The 24,844-nt window shown below is 35.1% G+C and overlaps 1 protein-coding gene across 1 annotated transcript in view; it reads left to right on the forward strand.

Moving 5' to 3' along the window:
• HERC1 (HECT and RLD domain containing E3 ubiquitin protein ligase family member 1) overlaps positions 1-24,844 on the forward strand; it is a 196,236-nt gene that overhangs the window by 102,769 nt on the left and 68,623 nt on the right. The window contains exons 39-50 of the mRNA XM_044665362.1: positions 4,085-4,245; positions 5,098-5,214; positions 9,979-10,213; positions 13,122-13,246; positions 14,431-14,651; positions 17,640-17,908; positions 18,830-18,882; positions 20,661-20,861; positions 21,779-21,953; positions 22,625-22,895; positions 23,071-23,284; positions 24,152-24,357. Coding sequence (XP_044521297.1) covers positions 4,085-4,245; positions 5,098-5,214; positions 9,979-10,213; positions 13,122-13,246; positions 14,431-14,651; positions 17,640-17,908; positions 18,830-18,882; positions 20,661-20,861; positions 21,779-21,953; positions 22,625-22,895; positions 23,071-23,284; positions 24,152-24,357 — 2,248 coding nt within the window. The remainder of the gene's footprint in view (positions 1-4,084; positions 4,246-5,097; positions 5,215-9,978; positions 10,214-13,121; positions 13,247-14,430; positions 14,652-17,639; positions 17,909-18,829; positions 18,883-20,660; positions 20,862-21,778; positions 21,954-22,624; positions 22,896-23,070; positions 23,285-24,151; positions 24,358-24,844) is intronic.

Genomic DNA, 24,844 nt, shown 5'->3' on the forward strand with positions numbered 1-24,844 from the left:
GAAGTTTCCTCCAGGGAAATAATAGATCCTTTTCCTATTCCTATTCTGAGAACAGAGTCAAATATAGTATAACAAAGACATTTTTTGGTACTTAGAATCTAATGGGGTGAATGAATGAATGTCAAAGCATTTAGTAGGTACTTAGTAAATGCCAGACACTCTGCTAAGCTTTGGGATATAAAATTAAGGTAGCAGGATAGTCTCTGTCACCTTCTCTAGTCCTCATCCCATATCACTCAGACATCCTTCCTCTGGTATGAAAAGGTGTCTCTTCTTTTTGCCAAGACTAATGCCTTCATATGTACACTTAACCGATCCACTACTATCTTCTCCAGTAGATTTTGCCCCAGCTGTCATTCTGCTCTACCTATAAATCTTTCATCTTTCCCTGTCTGCTGATTCCTTTCCTGCTTCCTACAGACTCATCTATATTCCATCTTTAAAATAAACTCTCACTTGTTCCTGATATCCTATATCTTTCCTTCCCGTTGTGACCAACCTCATTCAGAAAACTACCCACCCCATGAGCTGCCAACTTAACTCTTTTCTCACTCTATTCTAACCCTTCTGCAGTCTGACTTCCAATAAACTTGATTATTTAATTGGAACTGCTCTCTTCAAAAATACTAATGAATTTTTTATTGCCAGATTTAGTGACTCACTCCTCATCTTCTTGATCTCTCTTCAGGAAGGTTATTTTGGTCGTGAAAGAATGTATTAAAGAAAGGATAATCCAGAAGCAGAAAGATCAGATAGGAAGCTCTTACATTCAGAGAGTTGAGAGCCTGAACTAGGGTTGTTGCGATGTACATGGACAGAAGGGAATGTTAGTATCTTTCCTTCATTGATTGTCTCTTGTTTATCTTGTATAAATGTAGTTTGTACATAGCTGTTTACATATCTGTTTATATTTTAGCTTTTCTTTGTATCTACAGTGCTTAATGCTGTGCTTTGCACATAGTAGACACATGCTTGTTGACTATATGAGAGAGATTGTGGAATTAGAAGTAACACAGGTGATGTTTTTCATTAAAAAACTGTTTTGTAGAAGTAGTTCAACTGGAGATTTGTAGAGGGAAAGGTAAGAAGTGAAGATGATTGAAGTTTTGAGTCTAGGTGATGGAGTGATGAGATGCTATCAACCCAAAAAATTTCAGAAAGGAGAGGGATTTTGAGTGAAAATAAATTTTATTTTAGATACTGTAACGATTAATTATGTATAATGTAATTAAATTTGTGTCCAATGGAATTTTGAAGTGGAGAGATCAGTATTTTGAGCAAAAGAGAACAGGTGAGAACATCGAGAACTCTAGAGAAGTGGAAAAGGGAAACTGAGGAATTTCAAACCTAATGCCCTCAGTCTTCTCAACAAAGTAATAAGTGAGATCATTTGCTAAGAATATATTGAAAAGAGATAGAACCAGGGTCTGAGAGATGAGGAAGTTTGGAATAGATTTGGAGAGGCTGAATCAGTGAGGAACGAATAAAGAATTACTCTGAAGCAGTGAAAGTTTGAGATTATATAAATTTAAATTTGTAGTGGACTCGGTTTTGCTTTTGTATCAGTTCCAAGGATGGTCATTAGTTTTGGAGATAGAGGTGAAGAGACTGATAAATAGGAGTTACCTTAAACTTAAACTTAGAGGGGAGGTAAGGTAAAAGTAGTCAGTTAGGAGAGCAAAAGATATGAGAACAGAGAAATGAGCATAAATAAATAAATGAGCTCTTGCATGTCAATTCAATCCTGGATAGAGAAGAAAATTAAGCTAGAATTCAGACAACCAAGCCTGGCTATGTAGTGGATTGATAAATAAGCCTTGGAGATGAAAAGACCTAGGTTCAAATCCTGTCTCTGACATACACTTTTGCTGTATGAGCCTAGTCCAAATCATATAACTCCTTTTCTGCCCCATGCAGTTCTCATTGGAGATGTTTTTAGGGGGAACTTACTTCCTCTACCAGGGAGGTCACAAATATAACCAAAACCACAGCACAAGGTTACAGGGTTGGGAGGTCCAGAGATGGGAGGGGTGAGGAGGGAATGTTAAGTGGTGAAGGCCACTGAATGGATGAGGCATTGGTATGAAAGGAATAAAGATAAGAGATGAGAGGATGAAAAATCATGTATTTGGAAAGTTGGATAGATTTGAATGACAATGAGATTTTAGTTATGACTACTCTGATGAGTGGCTGAAATAGATTAGAAATATCAAGGCTCTAGAGGTGGAGGGTTTGATGGCTGCTTGTTAAAACATTGGCTTTGATTTTGCTCTGTATTTGTATATAAAATTAAATCCTTTGCTAAAAGTTCTTTTTGAAAGATTATTATTTGAATTGTTACTTGAGATAGAAGAACTGGACTTATTTCCTTTATTTTCCTCCCTCTTCTCCAAATCCTCTTCCTCTCTCCCCCCACTTTCTCTGTCAGATTGATATTCTTTCCCTAGTAGTCCATTTTATAATTAGGATTTGACAGGGAAATTCTCTTTGCCCCTTTTAAACAGGACCTGTACAAGATACAAGAGATGTATCATCACTGTGGTGGCTGTTGTTATTCCACTCTTACTGTTTTTGTTGATTCTTTTGCTTTGCTAACACCCAAAACTTTATCTTGTTCATGTCTACCGACTTGGGGTTTGGGGGTGTTAAGGGAAAACGAACACTTCTTGTATGAGGGCTTGCCAAACATTTCTCAGGGCTTCTCATCTACCTTTGGTGTCTACCTTTCACTGAACTCTCACCTGTAGCATGCAAAATGGCCATACCCTGGCAGTACCATCTAGGCAGACAGGCTAAAACCGGGTTAAGGGTAACTGATAAGCCTCAAGCCAGTTAGGGATTTAGGGGAGCATCTTTTTACCTTAAGTATGTGAAGACTTACCCAGCTGAATAGATAGATGAGAGCAATCTGTTCCAGAGGCCATGAAGATTGCTTAAGTTACAGATGAGGTTGTATAGAGTGCTTTAGAACTTGGTCAGACATCAAAGGTAACTAGATCATTTATTGTATCCTTGGCCATCGCCAGTCATTTTGACTTTTGTCTTGCCATTAGACTTTAATTCTGGTAGAGAGTGAGGCTGATGCCTTTGTGCGACTCTGCCTCACTTAAATCCAATTCATGGGCAAGTCAAGACAACTCCCCGTGATGATACTCTTTGAACACAAAAGTTGAACAATTGTGACCCATCTCCCAGTTCTGGCTACATCATCTGTCAGCTTGCCTCATTTTTCCATTTGGGAATCAGTTCTTTTTGGTACTTTTGGTTAATAAGGAAAGAAAAGGATGCTCTGAAGTGGTATTTATATAGCTAGCACTTACATAGTGCTTTTTAAAGTTTGTAAAGTGCTTTACAAATATTATCTTAATTTATCTTCATAAGAACCTTGAGAAATAGGTGCTATTGTTATCCTCATTTTACAGATGAGGAAACTGAAGCCAACCATGTTTTAAGTATTCTCAGGGTCACACAACCTATAAGAGATTAAATCCACATTTGAACTCAGGTCTCCCTCACTCTGGTTCCATGCTCTATCAGTTGTACCACTTATCTGTCTCTTGTAGTTAAGAAGAATTAAAATACATTTTATATTTCTATAGCAGTTGACAAAGTGCTTTGACATACATTTTATATTTCATCTTTCCCTTCTATATCAAACATTATATTTTTGTAGTCATCAAAAGGTCTATTCTGCCCACAGATGGGCTCACATATTTTAAGCTCTTTTCTCAGTAATGTCATTTCCCTATTGGTGGGTAGCAGTGCTAAGATCGGGAATTTAAATTTCAGTTTTATGGCAATTAAATGGAAGTACCTCTTACCCTGGTGGATAAAAGGTAGTAAAAATTTAGGCTGCCTTGGGCTTTTATTTCAGTCCTAGTCTTCTTAGCTGGTATGCAACTAACTCCTTTTTATTCCTCATCACTCTATTCAGCTTATGGTTTTAGGAAAAGGAGGTATTCTTTATTTTATCCACGTGGGTAGTCTTTTCCACCTTGCTGTATTTACCCAGCAGTTTTACAAAGGAATTTGTGATTTTTTTTGTAATTGGAGTAAACATATTGCCATTACTGTTCTTTTAAAGGCAAATGTTCTCCAGTTATCCAACTACTACTGTTCTTCCCACTCGACGTGCACAGACTCCACCAATATCCTCCTTACCAACATCTCCTTCTGATGAAGTTGGAAGGAGACAAAGCCTGACTTCTCCTGATTCACAATCCACAAGGCCTGCCAATCGAACAGGTTTGTAGCCATTGATAATTAGTATTTTTTAAAAAATCAGAATTTCCACTATCTTATGGTGAGTAGCAGAAGTTCATTTTCATGACTGTATGTGGGACTTTTGTTTTGACCACTGGCAATGGAATAATAACTTTTCTTTAACAAAAGAGGAATTAGACTGTCAAATTGTACTCTCTCTTGCTTTATGCTACAGTTAGGATTGAACCTATAGCATCTTTCCAGGACACAGCAGATTAGAAACAATAAATTGAGCAGAAAAGAGGGCTTGAGAAAAGGGAACTGGTTAGAGGTAGGCAACACTGACAACATTGAGAATGAGGTTTTATAAAGTAATAGAAAAGATTTTATTCATCATACTTTGATAGATAATGTGTTTACTATATGACTTAAATGTACAGGTGGCTACAAGAAGATATCAATTTATAATGTGAAACCTGGAATGAATTAATTTCCCTTGGAAGCAATGGGCAGAAATAAGAGCCTAATTTAGGTTTGATGTGTAAGAGAAATCTTCATAGTAACTAAAATTACCTGGCCAATCAACAAGCATTTGTCAAGAATCCATGATGTGCCAGGTGCTATGCTTGAGCTAGAAACAAAAAGAAATAAAAAAAACTCTCCCTGCTCTGCCTTCAAGAAACTTACATTTACCTGGAAGTGGAATAGGATGGTCATAGAGATTCCTTCCAGACTAAAATTTTGGGTTATTGTATAAGAACTTTCAACAGAAATTATGTAAACTAATCTTATCTTTGTTATATACCTACACTTTTCTCCCTACCACTTTAGCACAATTAAACCAGTGGTGGTTGTTTTAATGCTATCAAGATCCATATTTCCCTTTCTTTTCAGCTTTATCTGATCCAAGTAGCAGACTTTCAACTTCCCCTCCTCCACCAGCTATTGCAGTGCCTTTGTTGGAAATGGGATTCTCTCTTCGGCAGATCGCAAAAGCTATGGAAGCCACAGGTAGAACAAATGTTTACTGCTCTGAGTCTGTAGAAGTAAGAAGCACCATTTATTTTAAAGGCACTGTGCTTTCTAGGTATTTATGCATTCTCTGAGTAGCAATATAATGTAGTAGATATAGATAGAATGATGAGTTTGGAATCTGGAAACCTGTTTTTATATTCCACCTCCAACATTACTAACTGTGCAGTTGTGGGCCAATCACTTAAATCACTAAGCCTCTAAGCTCTCTAAAAAAGTACAAAGTATAGCTAAAAAAGATGGGTTATGATCTACCTTGGTTGGGGATTTCTACTACAGTCAAGTCACAGATCCTTGTTGTGCTGTTGTGTTTTCATGCCCTCCACGTAAGTCAACTCTAACTTCATTGTGCCATGAAAGTAACCTTGGATCCATCAAACTGGAAAGACTTCAAATATGATCACAATGATGGAATGTTTTTGCTGTTCAGGGACCAACCTAAGTATATTAAAGAGATGTTCATTACTAATCTGTTAGTTGTCTAAAGTAATGGAATCTTTGGCCATGGCAATTTATCAAACAAAATATGGCCCCTAAACCTGTGTAGACTTCTTTCCTTTCAGTTTTATCTATAAATCCTCCAGATATCTGAAAGGAAAACAAATAGGAAGAAAAATATTTGCTAGCATTCCTGTAACGATCCATTTTCATCATTAATAACAGTAAAACTACATTATATTTGGACTCAAGACTTCAATACAGTTCAGTACAACTCAACACTTCATATAATTGGTATGTGATTTTATCTTTCTAGATTAAGACTTTAGAAACTACTGAATTGACTGGTGACAGCCAGAAGTTACTAGCTGTCCCTGCCATTGAATATCTCTCTTTAACTTTGCCCTTTCCCATTTTTTCAGTCTCAAATATTCTTCCCATTCACACATTTTGAGATCTAACTATACCAACTTGGTCTTGCTGTTCCATACACAACATTCTATTTCTGTAACTTTCATTGGCTGTCTCTCATGGCTAGAATATACTTAATCATCACTTCCATGTTTTGGAATATCTGATTTCCTTCAAGATTCAAGTGCCAACTTCTCTGATTGCCTCAGATACTAGTATACTTTCTCAAAACTACCTTGGGGCAACTGGGTGGCTCAGTGGATTAAAAGCCAGATCTAGAAATGGGAGGTCCTGGGTTCAAATGTGGCCACAGACACTTCCCAGCTCTGTGACCCTGGGCAAGTCACTTAACCCCCATTGCCTAGCCCTTGCCACTCTTCTGCCCTGGAACCAATACACAATATTGATTCTAAGTTGGAAGGTGAGGATTAAAACAAAACACAAAACTACCTTGAATTCATTTTGCTTGAGTTCTATGTGTACTTGTGTATGTGAATGTTGTCTTTCTAATTAGAATGTAAGCTCCTTGAGGGCAGGGACTATTTTCATTTTTGCATTTTTATTCTCAGTGCCTACAAGAATGCTTCACACATAATAAATGTTTGTTTACTAATTTTTTTCTAGATGGAAGAGTAAGCATATTGGAGCAGTTTATCTCTTGTCTTTGTTTTTGTTTTAGTAAGTTCTGAGATTTTTTCCCCTATATCTGGAGTGTCTTGCCTTCTTTCAGATAATTTATAAGTCAATTCCTGAATGCCATCACAATTGTTACTACCAGCATAGATCTCTATGTAGTACATTTTGATCTAGTCTATCTGCTTTTCCTCCAGTTTTCCTCCAGACCTTTTGGGCTTTGTGTTTTAGCCTGGGTATTTCATTGACCTTGATGAAAGCAATTTTTCTTCAAAATATTTGCAGATCTTTTCCATTTTTCTTGTATATTGTCTAAATGTCATTTTCATTCTTATATTTTCCAAGGTTAACTTTATTTAGTTGGATTTCTTACCCATGCTTTTCTTAAATGGTTTTACATGTCATTGCTGCTCACTATTTTATAAGGTCACACTGCTTATAAGCTACCTTTTCTGTAAGATTTTACAGATTAATTTTTATTATCAACCATTGTGGCCTTTGACTGCCATAACACTTTACTTAACAAGTAATAGAAGTAAGTAAAAAAAAATGTAATTACAAATGTATTTTTAGGATCTTTAAGTCTCCTTGTTTTAGCAACTGATTTAGATAAATCAGACTTCTATGTTAAAATGTTTTCATCTGTATTTGTCATTCATATTTAATTTTTCATCAGTACCTTATTTAAATGTCAGTATAAAGTTGTTTTAATTGCACACTACATATTTTAATCATTTTTATTCCTCAAGCCTTGTACTCAATTTAGTTTTTTGCTCTAACACATCAGTGGTCTGACTATGCATAAATAATTCAGGAAAGGCTCATATCATAATTCATTATAATCTGTCAATTAAAAATAAAATCTATTTAAGTATTTGTGATTTTATTCAATATTCATCATGGCCTGAGCCTTCTTTTCTTGAAGAAAGTAGGCATGACAAATATGTGAGAACTCTGTGTGGGCTACAATTTTTTTGTTTCTCTTGTTTTTATTCCTGAACTGTGATTTCTAATATGTTTTTTACTGTCTTTAGCTTTGCATTGAAGTCACATAGAACTATAATATGTATATGTTGATTTAATTTGGAGAGGCTTATTGAAGTCTATGTAGAATGTCTTGCCACAAAAATTGCACTTACTTTTAAATGGGGTCTTTGCAAATGCATTTTATCACAATCACTGCAATATACAACACAACCAAATTTTCCATTAAGTATTTGTTATTGCCTTTGGGTGCACTATAAAATTGACTCTTAATATCTCCTTCATTGTCCTCATCAAGTAGAACCAGTGAACTGTCTTTCCCTTTAGCTACAATTTTCTTCTTCTGATTTCATTTATAATAAAGTGTGACTATATCAAAGTTAATATAACTCATTTCCTCCAACATTATGCTCATTATTGTTGAGGAACTTCATTATTGAATAAGTAACTCATATTTAAAGTACTAGCAACTAATAAAGATCATTATAGATGATTTAAAAACTGCAATTCTTAGTGTTCTCTGCCCTCTTTTTTAACCCCTCTACCATTGCCATTGAAGAAAAAGAAACTATACAGACCTGAAGGCCATTTATATTTTTCTTTGTTTTATGGGTTGTCATACAGAATTCATGACCAGGTGACCAGTATGTTTGGGAAGAGTCTCTCAATACTTAGCTAGGCTGTTTCTAATAAAGCAGATTCATTTGGTTTCTGGGATACCACTTGAATGAATCTTTTCAAACATGATAGAGCTTGCTAGAACTTATATTTCACTGGCATAGTCTTCAATAACTTGGGAGTCACCTTCATGTCACAATGAAACAAGAGAGCAGCACTTTGTAGAGGGTTGATGTGGAGTACAACAATCTTCAAAGAATCAAAAATTTTATTGTTCCACAGGGTAGTGGAAACATGTTTGGCATTCAAATGAATAAAAAATATCCAGGAAATGTATTCTATGAAAAGAAAATTAACTAGATAACCTATCAAGAATGAGCTATTACAGCTGGACAAATTCATTTCTGCATTCATATCAGCAAATGTTAAAGACTTAGAGGAAGATCACCATTATAATGAGTGATTACTAAGTGGCCAGTCTATTTATGAATAGTTTCTCATTACTTGGGCTGTAGCAGATTTGGCTAACATAGCTGAAAAAGAAAAATGTTGGTGGGGGATATGGGGAAATTGGGACACTAAGGCATTGTTGGTGGAGTTGTGAACTGATTCAACCATTCTGGAGAACAATTTGGAACTATGGCCAGAGGCCTATAAAATTGTGCATACCCTTTGATCCAGCAATATCATGACTAAGTTTCTGTCCCAAAGAGATAAAAAAATGTAGGGGTTGGGGAGGGACTTATTCATTCAAAAATATTTATAGCAGCTTTTTTGTGTGTGGTGACAAGGAATTGGAAACAGTGGATGTTCATCAACTGGGGAATAGCTAAACAAGTTATGGTATATAATTATAATGGAATACTATTGTGCTATAAGAAATGATGAACAGGATGGTTTCAGAAAAACCTAGAAAGACTTACATGAACTGGTGCAAAGTAAAGTGAGCATAACAGTAATGCTGTATAATGATCAATTTAGCTATTCTCAAAAATACAATGATCTAAGTTAATTCTGAAGGACTTAATGATGAAAAACACTCTACACCTCCAGAGAATCTGAATGCAGAATGAAGAATACCATTTTTCAGTTTAAGAGTTTTTTGTGTATGAGTGTGTGGGGGTCTTCTTCCACAACATGACAAATATAGAAATATATAACACTTGTATAATCTATGTCAAATTGATTGTTTTGTCTAAAGGAGGAGGAAGGGAGAGAATTTGGAATTCAATGTGAGAAAGCAAATATTAAAAATTGCTTATACATGTAATTGGGGGAGGAAATGTTACCCAAAAAAAATTACTTTGCCAGGCTGGTTCTAATAAAGCAAATACAGTTGTTTTCTGGGTACCTTCCTTGAAACTTTTCAATCACAGCAGGCAGAATCTCTTGATGAATCCTTGTAAGGAGCATTTTTTTGGAAAATATGGTCCAGAATTTCACAGGATGAAAAAGCATATAACTTGCATCATTCATTGGTGCATACTCAGATTATGAGTAAGATAATAAACTCTTTGGAGTTTGTTTTTTAAATGATTATAAAGTTTTATTAAAAAAACATTTTTAACCAATTTAACCAAAAGTAGTTAGAGAAAAATACTTTACAACATAAATGTCTACTGTACATAAAGTCGATTTTCATTTTTTTTTTTTCATTAGGTGCAAGAGGTGAAGCAGATGCCCAGAACATTACAGTCCTGGCCATGTGGATGATAGAACATCCTGGTAATGAGGATGATGAGGAACCTCAGTCAGGCAGCGCTTCTGATTCATGTCATGGAGGAACAGTTTCAAGCAGCAGCTGTGGGAAATCTAACGATCCTTGTTATTTGCAATCACCTGGGGACATACCATCAGCTGATGGTACTGAAATGGAGGATGCATTTAATGAAAGGTGAAATGCCGATTTTAGTTTTTCAATTCTGTATTATACAGTAGTGGTACATAATTATTAGAGAAAGATGTTAACTGACAAGTAGAATCAGAAGACTTCATGAAGGAGGAGGGTGTGCCTTTGAGTTGGGCTTCAAGGATGATGGTAGTCCACACATGAGGAGGGAAGAATTTCTAGGCATAAGAACATGAGAGGCAGAACTGTTTTGACATATCAAATGTAAGATGTTAATACAGTTTGAAGTATAGCAGGTATGAAACATAAAGATAGGATGGTGCCAGATTATGAGGAGCCTTGAGTAAAAGACTAAGGAATTAAACTTTGTTAAATGAAATTTTTAAACAAAGGAGTGACACAGCTAGATGTGTGTAGTAATGGTGTGTTTTTTTCTGTAGTACAAAGGATAGATTAGAGGAAGAGAGTGTAAATCAGGAATGGCTGTTAGCCTACTGTAGGAAGAAAATTGGGAAGCAATAAGGACTTATATAAAGCCAATAGTGGTGTAAACATAGTGAAGAGGAAGACTGTATGATATATATCATGGGAGCAGAACTGATAAGAATTAGATTGAATATGAAAGATTGAGAGAGAAGGAAGATTTAAGGTATAAACCAGAGTCTTGAGTTTAGGATACTAGGTGAGTGCTGGCACTGAAAGAAATAAAGAGATAGCAAATATTTAACCAAGTTCTTTTTATAAGTAAGGTACTATACCAGGTGCTGAGAAAATAAATATATTTTTATATATAATATATGATATATATTACAATATAATAATATATACATATGAATAAAATGGTTCTTCTTTTCAAGACGTTTATATTATACTTGGTGATACAAGCTGTACAAAATCCCCCAAAAGAAGACCATAAAATCTAAAGAGTAGAAAATAATTCCAAGAGAGATAGAGCATTAACAAATAAGGCTATTTGACGAAGTCCCATGTAGGAGATGACACCAGAGCTGTATTTTTAAAGAAGAAAGGAATTCTATAAGGCAGAGGCGAGGAAGTCATTCCAGAAAAGGGGATAGGTTTTTCAAAGTGGAGATGAGAGATGATATGTATAAGAAACAGTTTGACTAGAATGGAAAATGCATAAAGGAGAATCATGAAAGAAAACTACAAAGTTGGTATAAACCAGGTTGTGAAAGCTTTAAATGCCATGATGAGGATTTTAGTATTTTATCCTAGGAGGCATTTGGGAGCCACTGAAGATTTTTGAGTAATGGTAGGAGAGGGCAACATTATCCTATCTTTGTTTTAGGAATATCAGTTTTGCAGATAAGTGGAAGGTGAATTGAAGAAAAATGATGATGCATGCAGGGAAATCTATTAGAACACTATTAAAATTATCTAGGCAAAGGGTAATAAGGGCTTGAATTAAGGTAGAAGCTGTGTGAATAGGGAGAAGAATATAGACATGATTTTTTGTTTTGGAGATGGACAAAACCTAGACCTAGCAGCTTATTGGATATAGGAATTGAAGGAGAAGGAACAGTCTGGTGTGGCTTCAAGTTTGTGAACTCAAGTGACTGGGAGAGTTGTGGTTTCATCAACAGAGAGAGTTAAACAATTTGAATGATGTAGGTTTTGTACGTGTTAAGTTTGAGATGCCTGCCAGTGGAAATATCCATTTAGCTGTATTATAGGACTGGAGCTTAGGAGAGAGATCTGGACTATATAAATAGATTTATCAGTAATTTACATAGATGGACCAGTTCCATGGAAGCTAGAAGAGAAGAGGCAGTATGGAGAGTGGATAGGACAGTGGATTTGGAAAGAGGATGGCCAAGTTTCAGATTTTGCCTCTGACACTTATACCTTGGGCACATTTACTTAATCCCTCATTTTTCTTCTCAGTAAAATAGAGGAGTTAGAATGAAGTTGGTATGCTTAAGTAGAAGAACTGAAATGGTGGGAGATTTGTGGGGTCAAATTTTGCCTAGAATTCAAAATAAGAACATGCATATATCTCTATAAGCTGCATTAATATATTTAAACCATGTTACCAATACATGGGCTCCCTAGACAAGAAGATATGATGAAATAAATTTCTTTGAATTAGTCCTTTGAAGTAGTTTTTCCAAACATGAAAATTTTTCAGGCATTGGCAGTCACATTTGATTTTGATTACATTAAACATTTTAGTTGCTCTTACTACTTAATCTTACATTCTAAGAAATCATGTGAGTTAAAAGTTAAAATGATGGGGGCAAGTGGGTAGCTCAGTGGATTGAGAGTCAGGCCTAGAGACAGGAGGTCCTAGGTTCAAACCCGGCCTCAGACACTTCCCAGCTGTGTGACCCTGGGCAAGTCACTTGACCCCCATTGCCTACCCTTACCACTCTTCCGCCTATAAGTCAATACACAGAAGTTAAGGGTTTAAAAAAAAAAAAAGTTAAAATGATTTCTCTACCTGCATCCATTTCCATAATTATATTTTGAGCAAGGAGCAGAATCAGAATATTGCTCTTTTTATGAGTTGGGGCACATGCAAGAAAAGAGGTTTATTTCAGAGCTTATCTATTGATTAGATTGACAAATCACTTATTATCCTGGAACTGGACCTCAGAAGCCAATTCAGTTCAATCCCAGAATTTATAGTTGAGGAAATAGAGGCTCAGAGTTCAAATGACTTTTCCAGAGTTACATAAATAGTAAGGGCCTAATGTAGGATTTGAATACAGGTCTCTTTTTCCAGCGCCAGTGCCCAGTCCCTTGTAACACACTATCATTCTTTTTGCTTTACAATAGGTACCCTGCTAAATTTTTTTTTTAATTGTACCTTCATTTATATTTTAAATAAGGGGAGAAAAACCATTACCCAGTTATGTCATAACTCAGAATGTTTGTTAGGTTATTCTTTCTATTTTTCAGTTTCTGTTCTTGTTTTGAAATTCTTTTGCAGCTCTGATAATTTGGATCATTCGGAAAATACAGCTTCTGGAAGTGTACCTCCTTCAAGGAGTCGATCAGCAGTAACAAGAAGACACAAATTTGATTTAGCTGCTCGGACATTGCTGGCAAGAGCAGGTAATTCTATATTTCATACTATTCTGTTTTCATACAATCATATACTTAGAACTGGAATGGATGTTAGAAATTAGAAATTGTTTAGTCCAGGTCTTCATTTTACTTATGAGACTGAAGCCCTGAACAATTCAATAACTTGCTTATCATACAGATAGTAAGGAGCAGTTAGTAGATTCAGACCTAGTTCCTTTGACTCTGGTCCAGTGCTCTTTCTTTTTTTTTAAACCCCCTTACCTTCCATCTTAGAATCAACACTATGTATTGTATAAGGGCAATAGGGGTTAAGTGACTTGCCCAGGGTCACACAACTAGGAAGATAAGGCCAGATTTGAACCTAGGACCTCCTATCTCTAGGCCTGGCTCTCAATCCACTGAGCTACCCAGCTGCCTTACCAGTGCTCTTTTTACTCCAGTTTGCTGTCTCTTTGTCCAGGTATCATTTAGGTACAAAGCATTTTGCCAGGATTAGAACCTTGGAATTAAGAGGGATCTTAAAGATAATTGAGTTCAATGCACTCTTTTTATAGATGATGAAACCAAAACCCGAGAACTTAAATGATTTGATCAAGGTACTATTCTGGTAGATTTGAATAATTACAACAGCCTGTCCCTCTGTCTCCTAAAGGTACTTATAGCTTACGTAGGAGATGATACACACATTTAAATAAGACATTATAAGTGTGGGCTTAATACCAACAGTTAGAAAGAACAAGTGAACTGATAAGTATTCAGAGGACCAATGTTGGCATTAGGCAATTCTTCTTAGTTATTTTCTTAGAAAATACAAGGTTTTGTATAGAACACAGAATAATATATATCAGTGATTCCCAAAGTGGGCACCACCGCCCCCTGGTGGGTGCTGCAGCAATCTAGGAGGGGCAGTGATGACCACAGGTGCATTTATCTTTCCTATTAATTGCTATTAAAATTTTTTAAAAAATTAATTTGCAGGGGGCTAAGTAATATTTTTTCTGGAAAGGGGGCAGTAGGCCAAAAAAGTTTAGGAACCACTGATATATATGTTCAATATTGCTTGGACGTGCGAATATAACTTTTTGGGTTTACATTCTTGCCTTCGTGGTCATCAGTCTCAATATTAGCTAAGTTCCCTTCTCACACTATATTAACAATTAACATTGTATTTTTTGTATGCAAGTAAAATGTTTTTCTTTTTTTGTTCTGAGCGGGGTTATACCGTTCTGTACAGGCCCATAGGAATCAAAGTCGAAGAGAGGGAATTTCTTTACAGCAAGACCCTGGGGCATTATATGACTTTAACTTGGATGAAGAATTGGAAATTGATCTAGATGATGAAGCAATGGAGGCAATGTTTGGACAAGACCTGACCAGTGATAATGATATTCTGGGAATGTGGATCCCAGAGGTATTGGATTGGCCTACCTGGGTGTGTGTGACTGCAGCTTGGGCTGCTTTGACTTATTTTTGTTGTGTTTACTATCAACAGCTTATTGTCTAATATCTGAAGATAGGAAATAGCTATCTTTTTGATAGCTATCTTAAAATTTTTTTTAAATTATTGCTTAGTTATTTTCATGACTGCAAACAAATGAGAAAAACCTAAACAAAATATCTTCTCTTTATGTATATTATTAGTTTGTAACCTCTTAATGAAGCAGTGCTATTTGATTTATTCCATTGTTGGAGACAAATTATAATACAGGAATCATCTTAGCAAGGTTAGATGTTCAGTATAAGAGTTTTTGTTTTAATATGGCTATTGGAATTCAAATAATCTTATTTAGTCAATGTAATCTTTCGTCCATTCTAAGAAATAATATGTACTTAGAACTTGCTAATAAATTCTTTCCATGACAGGATATGTAGATGGGTCTAGATGAGAACAGAACATTATATTTTTCAGTAGGATGAAGAATTCACAGATTTCTGCTTGGAAGCCTTTACTCTTTAAATCCTACAGAGAAGAGAAACCATATTAAATAAACTAAATAAATAGGATAAAATTTAGTAATTTTGCCAAGAGCCTGTGAGAAATCCAAATAGAAAATATGAGGCATTTTAAATTGAAAATGCATTCCTTTTAATATTAAGCCAGCATTTGTAATGTCTCCTTGAATTTTTGAGGTAGAGGCAGTTTTTCATTTTTATTCTTAAGTGTTTCTTAGAAGGCTTATTGTTTTACTAGTTAATTCTGTAGTCCAAAGGAGGGTCAGGAACATTGGTATGCTTTAAGAGACAAATTAATTAGAAGAAATTCTTAATAGAGCACAGTTAAATTTAAAGCAAAGTTTTCATGCCACATACAGAATACCTCAGTTATCTAAATGGATCTATCATATCCTCATTATGAATACTTCCTTCCACTAGTAGAAGTTTTAACCCTCCCATACTTTGCCATCATTTGAAGTTCTGTTTGTGGCTTCCCATAATTTGCTGTAAAGGAGCTACCCTAATGCACTGAAAGTCATCCTTAAGACTTTTAATATTTCTTAGACAATAGTTTAACTCTTAGATTGCCCATCCCATCCTTTGCTTTCACTTTGCAAGCAACTCAGTTTCAAAGAGCTTAATTTTTGTCATTTGTCATTTCTGTAATTTCTTGCATTGTTAATTAACATGCTACTGGCTACTTCTCTCTTCCATGTCTTTCCATTGCAGTTTTTGCTTTGAAGTTGTGCTGTTCTGTGATTCACAACTATATTAGCATCACTCAGAAAAAAGGAATAGCAACTGGACCTCTATTTTTATTGGTATAGAAAACTCCCTTTATCATATCATATCATATCATATCAGTAACTTCTCTGCCATTTTTAGCGAAAAGAGAATACTGATATTAAAAAGATGAGGTTTTTTTTGTCAAGAAACCTCTTTGGATTAATGAAAACATTGTGTAGTTTCCCAGATGTTATCTAGCATATTATCCTCCTATTCAAGTCCAGGCCCAGTTTGTTGTTTACTCTGTTTATTCAGAATAGAGGTATTGGTGGACTAACTCAGAATCATAGAACCCAAGTTGGACAGTAGCCCAAGGCTACCTCTCCAGTTCAAACTGTACCTGAATAAGAATTACTTCTAAAATATATTGTAGCAAGTAGTTATCCAGCCTTTGCCTAACGATGTCTAGTAATAGGAAATGCACTATTCCCTGAAGTATCTTATCCCACTTTCAGAATATTCTAATTATTAGGAGATTTTCCCTTATAGTAGTGTAAACATAGCTTGCAATTTTTGCTTTTAATGCTTGGTTCTGGCCTCTGGAGACAAACAATTTTGACTGTTCCCATTTGACAGCTTTTCAAATTCTATAAGACAGCTTTTGTGTCTCTGCTAAATCTATTCTTCTCCAGGATAAATATCTCCAGTACTTTCAGAAGTTTTTCATACAGCAGTGAATACAACTGATCAGGGCATCATAGATTTTAGGCCGAAGGGACCTTAGTTTAGTATGACCCCAGAATTTTACCGGTGAGGAAACTAAGGCCCCACAGAAGTGAAATAAGTTGTCCAAGGTTGCATAAAGAGGATAGAACAAAGCCAGGCTCTAGCTTGGGTTCTCCAACCTAGGATCCAGTGCCTTTCCTGCTCACTATGCTTATCTCAGGGTGTCTTCTGACTAGGGAAAAAATATAGTAGGACTGTTAACCTCTCTAATCCTGGACATAGCTTTCCTTAATGCAGCTTTGCATTATTTCTTTGGCAGATTGATATATCATATTGCTGACTTATTCAAGTTGTGGTCCATTAAAATCCCAGATTTTTTTTTTAGACTAGTTTCTGTCTATCTATGTTGTATTCCTATCTTCTACTTTTGAAGTTAATTTTTTTGAACCTCAATGTACTGATTTGTTCCCTGTTGAATTTCATCTTACTAGATTCAGTTTAAGTGTTCCAGTCTGTTAGGATCTTTTCAGTGCCTAAATTTATTGTTTATTTTGTTAGATATCCTTAGCTTCGTGGCATCCATTTTTGCATTTCCAAATAGATATCAGAAGCCTAGACTAAGAGCAGTAAAGCACTTCAGAAATGATTTTGTTCAACCTAATCATTTAAGAACTTTGTAAACAAAACCAGAGAAGCTGACATATCTTGTCCAAGGCCACATAGTTCCTAGAGCCAGAATTTGAACCTACATCCTTTATGTTATCTTTATATTATTATTATTATTATTATCCTATATATTATCTGTTTCCCCTTCCTGCTGTATTATATAGTGTGGGCAATATGCATTTTCTTTCACTTGCTGTGTCAATTACCAGGCCAGTCTCTCTTGAGTTGTTGTGAATTTGCAGGTCCCGCTTACTGAGTAGTTTATGTTAAAATTATGTACCTTTAATGCTATATTTCTGTTATAATCATAGCAATAGTATTACAGCACAAAATAGAAATAATTTAATATGAAAATAATTTTATACAGCATGTTTGCGAATCAGAAGACAGAGAAGAAGTGGTGGTGTGTGAGTTGTGTGAATCCAGTGTTGTCAGCTTCAACCAACACATGAAAAGAAACCATCCTGGCTGTGGTAGGAGTGCTAATCGGCAGGGCTATCGGAGCAATGGTTCTTATGTAGATGGATGGTTTGGTGGTGAATGTGGAAGTGGAAATCCATATTACCTCTTGTGTGGCAGCTGCAGAGAGAAATATTTGACTCTGAAGACTAAATCCAAGACATCAATTTCTGAAAGGTATGAACTTTTTTTCAAATTTATTTGCGGGGAAATTGGCAATGATATTCTTTGTATACTTCTTTTAGGTCTTTAAAGAGGAGAGCATTTTTTTCTCATTCTTTCAGTTTATAGCACAATGTTGCACTTAATAGGCAGTTTTTATAAATGATATTTGAATAAATTGAATGATCTATTACTGAGGTTTGGTATGGGAACAAGGGAAAGTTTATCTGGTCATAGATGAATATGAAAGTGGAGATCCCAAAGTACTAACTGATGGGAATATATTTCTCATTTCACTTCTGTGTTGGGAATTTCTGAGAGGTGCCAAAAAAAAAAAAAAAAAGGAACAGGGGGATGAGAGGGATTCATGACTGTGAATTCTATATGAGGTCAAACTTTAAGATGTATCTGTCATTCAGTTTGATGTTATAGGCCAGCTGGAAAGCCCTGACTTGGGAAGTACTTAGATCACTTGCTGACTTCAGTAATATGTACTTGGTGCCAGTTTTTTAACCAACCACTTAAGATGTTTTTAAGATCACATGTTTGATGAAAAGAGAATTTAGCATTACAGCTTTTATTTAATTGAACTTATTTAAACAAAACTCCTGCTTTTGATGGACTAGGTTGTCAGCAGTATTTTAATTCAGTCAAGACAGTTCCATGGGAAATTTTGAGGAATTGTCACTTCTTGCCTTTTTTTAAACATTTTATTTTCATTGATACTTTTTTGTTTCTATATTACATTTATTTCCAAGTATATCCCTTCCTCTTCCTCTACCCCATGATTCATCTATTTTATTATGGCTTTTATACAGGGAATGAAACATGAACTTTATTGTTTGATTTTGCATGGTTTTACTAATTTAACTTACATTTCTAATTATTAGATATGCTTTACATATAAAAATAAGATTTTTTTTATTTTTGGTGCAGGTACAAGGGACAGGCTCCAGATCTAATTGGCAAGCAAGACAGTGTGTATGAAGGTAGTTGTTTTGAGAGTTTCTCTGTTTTATTACTAGTCCATAGTTTATAGTATAATCACTAAATATGTTTTCCTTAGCTTTTAAGCTTTCAATATTTTAATATTTTGCATATCTTTAACACTTTAATTTACCTGACAAATAAGAGTGTAGTATTTTGGGGAAAAAAAAAACATTTAAATGAAAGATAAAGAATCTCAGTTCTGGCATTGCTATTTGAGTCCATGTGAAAAGTACTTCTATCAGGTATTTGGAATATGTTATTCCTTTGCAAATCATATATTATATTAAAAGTGTTTTAAATATGTGTGAATGTGTGTATTCAGCGTATATATTACAGCTGTTTTCAATGTGAAACATGGAGCTCTTCGGTGGTATTCAGTACAGAGGTAAAAGAAAATAGACTTAATAATTTTGGGGAGCTAGATGCATGGTGGATAGAATGTTGGGCCTGGAGTCAGGAAGACTTACCTTCCTAAGTTCAAATCTGGCTTCATTTAGCTGTATGACCCTGTTGGCCTGTTTCCATATCTGCAAAATGACCTGGAGGAGGTAATGGCAAGCCATTCTAGTATCTTTGCCAAGAAAACCTTGTATAGGGTCACGAAGGGTCAGACAATACTACTGAAACAACTGAACAACAACAGCAGCAGCAGCAGCAAAAATTTTTGGAAATATAATCACTGCTTCTGCAAATTCCATATAAAAGGGAATTTTTTAGTTTCTCAATAGAATAAATATCACAAATTTATGTATTAAATCATATACATTTTACTTGTAAGAGACCTCCAAATCTTCACTCAGAGCTTAATTTAATTTACTTTAGTCTTAACTCTAATTATGCATGAGAGGTCTCTGGTTTCATAACCCATACCAGATTACAAGGCATGAATGGCTGACTTCTTTTGCAGCCTGACATCAAGGAAAGTAATGTTTTGTAGTTTAATTGGGGGGGGGGGGAATAAAAAGCAAAGACAAACTGAAACAGAAGTCTGTATATTGAACATAGGGACTCCTGACCTTAAAATTCCAATAGCACCCACTGGCATTGTAGCATAACACAATGACTTGTCTAGGATTTAGATATGGAAGGGACTTCAGAGATCATCTCTTCTGATCTCTTCCTGTTATAGAGGAGGCACTGGAAGCCCAGGAAGGAGAAATGACAGGCAGTGAACAGTGAGCAATCTCACATCTGCCCAACCAGCCTTTGTAAAGCCTGCCTGAATGTATCTAATCAGGCTCTATCCACATGTTTATTCATTATGCTGTCCTGGGGCCCTGAAGAGCAGGTGAAACCTATTTACTCTTTTTTGTTTATAAGATCAGGAAAGCATTATTTAATACATTTTAGAAAGCTTTGTGAATCATGTGTAAAGCACTTTGGATCTTGCTAAAAATTTTTAAGAATTGATTAATAAGAGAAGCATTTATTTATAAAGTTTACTTTTGTGGAACATAGTGCTAGGTACTTGTGCCCGATGCTAATGCTTCTTAGATTATTTGAAATATCAGTTCTCTACTGCCTGGTTTATTGTCATTGGTTTAATTACAGTTGTGTTCATGTAATTAATCCCATTACATTCCTCTTAGTTTCAGGACCGTATATCTAGTAGGTTTATATCACCATGAGATAGTGTTCTTATTCATTTTGCTAGCATTTCTTGTAGTGAATATAAGTTAAAGAACCCAGATATGTCAACCATCACATCAACTAACTGTGTGCCAACATTATGTTTTGTGTACATCTTCCCATCATTTATTATACACTTAAATTATAGAAGACTGGGACATGCTGGATGTTGATGAGGATGACAAACTTACTGGTGAAGAAGAATTTGAATTGCTTGCTGGACCACTAGGTTTAAATGACCGCCGTATTGTACCAGAGCCAGTTCAGTTCCCTGATAGTGATCCACTTGGCGCATCTGTGGCAATGGTTACTGCCACTAACAGTATGGAAGAAACTTTGATGCAAATAGGTAAACTTAAATATGTAGCCATGGGATACTGGTGCACTTTCTTGGACAAACAAATGATCATAGGATTACAATATAAGTAATAGTAATTTTTTGTTTGTTTCTCCTAACAAGTCAAAGGGCCCAGTACTGTCCTCCTCCAGTTAGAAGCATTTTATGGTACAAGATCTTGATTTTTTTTTCTCTGTGGTGAAGGAACGTAGAAATGAACCAATTATTATATTGTCTTTCTTCTTTTCCTTTGGATGTAGGATGTATAGGAGACATGGACAAAAGAAAGGTTAATGAAAATAGACAAAAGATGCAAAAAACTAAAGTAAATACCATTTTAAAGAAAAACTATTTACTAGAGACTACTAAGTCCTTCCAATGGCCCATTTCAAGCATTATTAGATACATCATGATTTCAAAAGTTGAATTAAAATGGCTCTTAACTTGCATTGGCCATCTTTTGTTCCTGGAATACATTTCTTCCTCACCTTTGACTTGCTTCAAGGCTCAGCTCAAATGCCAACTCTTAAAAAGACCTTTCTTGACATCCTTAATTGTTAGTTCATTCCCCAACTCAGAAATTATTTTATATTAACTTTAAAAAAAATTTTAAATTTTAAAAAAATACTATCTTTCTGTTTAGGTGTTATTTTTCTTTAATAGAATGTGAGCTTTATGAGAGTAGGGATTATTTCATTGTTGGCTGTTATCTTCTTCAGCACATAGCAAAATGTCTGGCATATAAAGTACTTAATGAAGGCTTGTGAAATGAATAAATAAGTATTGCTATTTTCCTCATATAAAAATCTGACCTGAATTGATCAAAATGGTAGTTTAATTATAGCATCTGAAGCTAATATAGCAGGGGAAAGCCAAGATATTTTTCTTCCTTGCTTGTTCAGACTTAAGCAAAATTTTGTGTTTTATAGGTTGCCATGGCTCTGTAGAAAAAAGTTCTTCAGGTAGAATCACATTAGGAGAGCAAGCTGCTGCTCTGGCAAATCCACATGATCGTGTAATGGCTTTAAGAAGAGTGACTGCAGCAGCTCAGGTTCTTCTAGCAAGAACAATGGTGATGAGAGCACTTTCCTTGCTTTCTGTCAGGTGAGTATTAGTTTCTGTATCCAGTGATACTACTTAACTTTATCTGTGAATCTTCATTGGATAGTTGGTATAGTTGGGTACCTGACTAAATTAAAAGTTTTTGAATTATGAAACATAGCCATTTTAGTAGGGGCATATACAACATTTAAATTCATAGTTTACTTATAAATTAATCTTCTACTGTTACATTCAAGGTACATAAATCCATATTATAGGCTAAACTATAATTTGTACTGTGATCAGCACATTCACAAATGCACTGTTTTTAATTTAGTTAATTCTCTTTATTGGGAATAATTGCCAAGCATGTTATTTGATTGATTAGGCCACTGTTCGGTCAAAGTAATTCAAAGATTTAAATTAACATGGTTCAAGTGGTGGCCCTGTATTGGCATATAATAACTGAAAAATTGTAGTGGGGGGGAAAGAGTCACAAATCACTAAAATACTTTTAAGGTAAGAAATATAGTAATTAAGCTAAAAATATATAGTAATTAAGCTAAAGATCAAAATAAAATAATATGATAATAATTTCATGTCTTATGCTGATGATAATATGCTAATGAAGCTTATCTTTTATTGTTACCTATAATACATATAATGTGGAATTTCATTTTTTTTATAAATCTAACTTTTTCTTTTTCCTCTAAAGTATTTTCCTTTTTTAACAGTGGTTCCAGTTGTAGTCTTGCTGCTGGCCTTGAGTCCTTGGGTTTAACAGATATCAGAACTCTGGTTCGATTAATGTGCTTGGCTGCAGCAGGGAGAGCTGGCCTCTCTACAAGTCCTTCCTCTGTGGCTTCTTCCTCAGAACGTTCTCGAGGAGTTCACAGCAAGACCAACAAACCAATATCATGTCTAGCCTATTTAAGCACAGCTGTGGGCTGTCTGGCATCTAATACTCCTAGTGCTGCAAAACTGCTGGTACAGTTGTGTACACAGGTAGATGGATTTCATGTAATCTATTTGCTTCTCTTCTCCTCCCAGACCCTTCACTCCTACTTTCTCCCTCTCTGTCCAGCATTGTTCTTGAAAATCATTGAAAAGGAAATTGTCTTTTGTCCTAATCTGTAAAAAAAATTTTTTTTGAAAAATATTGTCTTAATTGTCTCCTTAGAACTTGATTTCTGCTGCAACAGGTGTTAATTTAACTACAGTTGATGATCCAATTCAGCTCAAGTTTTTGCCCAGCTTTCTCCGAGGAATTGCAGAAGAAAACAAGCTTGTGACTTCTCCCAACTTTGTAGTAACTCAGGCCCTTGTGGCATTGTTAGCAGACAAAGGAGCTAAACTGAGACCTAACTATGATAAAGCAGAAATTGAGAAGAAAGGTACTTTATATATTGTTCAGTCATCCTAATTCATGATAAAATAAGTATTTTTGACATGTTTTTTTTAACTACATTTTAAAATCTATATTTTTTGCATAGTTTATATCAAATAACTTGGGAACATGGTAGGGGGAGATGAGTGCATAGAATAAATGCCTTGGTATATTTATGTTTATGCAAAGAAAATTAGAAGATAATGTCATGTTTTTAAATTTATTGTGGAAATTAATTTGAGAACTATGATTTTCCCCCTATATAATTATATTTAAGAAAGTAAAATATTATTCTATTAAATGTATATTCATATTTAATTAGCCTAATGTAAAACTTGGAAATACTTAAGAATTCTTTCTATCCTTTTTATCTGTAGGTATTCCTAATCCATTTTTCAAGTCTAGGTGTTAGTAATATTTTTTTGAACAAGAAAAATGGGCTTTTACAACCTGACTTCCCAGTTCTTCAATGGGTTGATGGGTTAATTTTGGAAAAGCAGAAGCTAAGCCCAACTTAATCTTTAGTAGATACTGTCACTAACCTACTGTAGGATTTTTGATTACTTCTAATTCTGATGACACAACTAAAAACTATATTTTGCTCAGGATAAAGACTTAAGTATATTTATATAAAATGTGAAAAGTTAATGTTTCCATCTTATTACATTAGCTGTGAAGTTAATATTGTACCTTTGATGCATATTTTAGTAAAATTATCTCTTGTAAGAATTTTTTTCTGGGAAGAATGTAGGTTATGCCACTTTTGCTTGTTCAGTACTACCATCTCTCATCTGGGCATCATTTCACTGTTTTGTTTGAGCAGGTTTAATTGCCCAATTGTATGCCCATCCTTCCTATGATCCTTCTGCTGTAGGCCCTCTGGAGCTGGCTAATGCATTGGCAGCTTGCTGCCTCTCTTCAAGGTTGTCCTCACAACATAGGCAGTGGGCTGCTCAACAACTTGTGCGGACACTTGCTGCACATGATCGAGACAACCAAACTAGTCCTCAGACTTTGGCTGACATTGGAGGAGATCTGAGGAAATGTTTCTTTATAAAGTTGGAAGCTCATCAAAATAGGGTATGTATTGTCATGGGTCATAAATTTGGAACCAGAAAAGACCCTGAGATATCCTCTAGTCTAACTTTGTCATTTTGCAGATGAGAAAGCTGAAGCCTAAAGAGGCTAAATGGCTTTTGTGTGGTCCCAAAACAATAAATGGGAGGTCTTCTAACTGCAGATTTAGCGTTCTATAAAGTGCTGGGTTTTGTGATTTAACAGTAATGGATTTTGATATTCAAACAGTTATACAAATGTTTGGATAATGTCAAGCTAATTCCTGACACATGAACTTAAGTGTCTAAACATTGCAATCTTTTGAATTACCTAGATTTCTTAGATAATTGCCAACTCTTGACTTTTAAATGGGTCTGTGTGTTCAATGTGATATTCAAATGTAAAAAATGAGATTTGAGTGGAAGGAGACTCCTAAGGAAAATAATTGCAAAAATAAGTAATAGCCTTACTCTTTCCCACTAACTTTTAGCCTCCTGAATAGTGGTAGACT

This window comes from Gracilinanus agilis, chromosome 2 (genome assembly GCF_016433145.1).
Source record: "Gracilinanus agilis isolate LMUSP501 chromosome 2, AgileGrace, whole genome shotgun sequence".
Lineage (NCBI taxonomy): Eukaryota > Metazoa > Chordata > Mammalia > Didelphimorphia > Didelphidae > Gracilinanus > Gracilinanus agilis.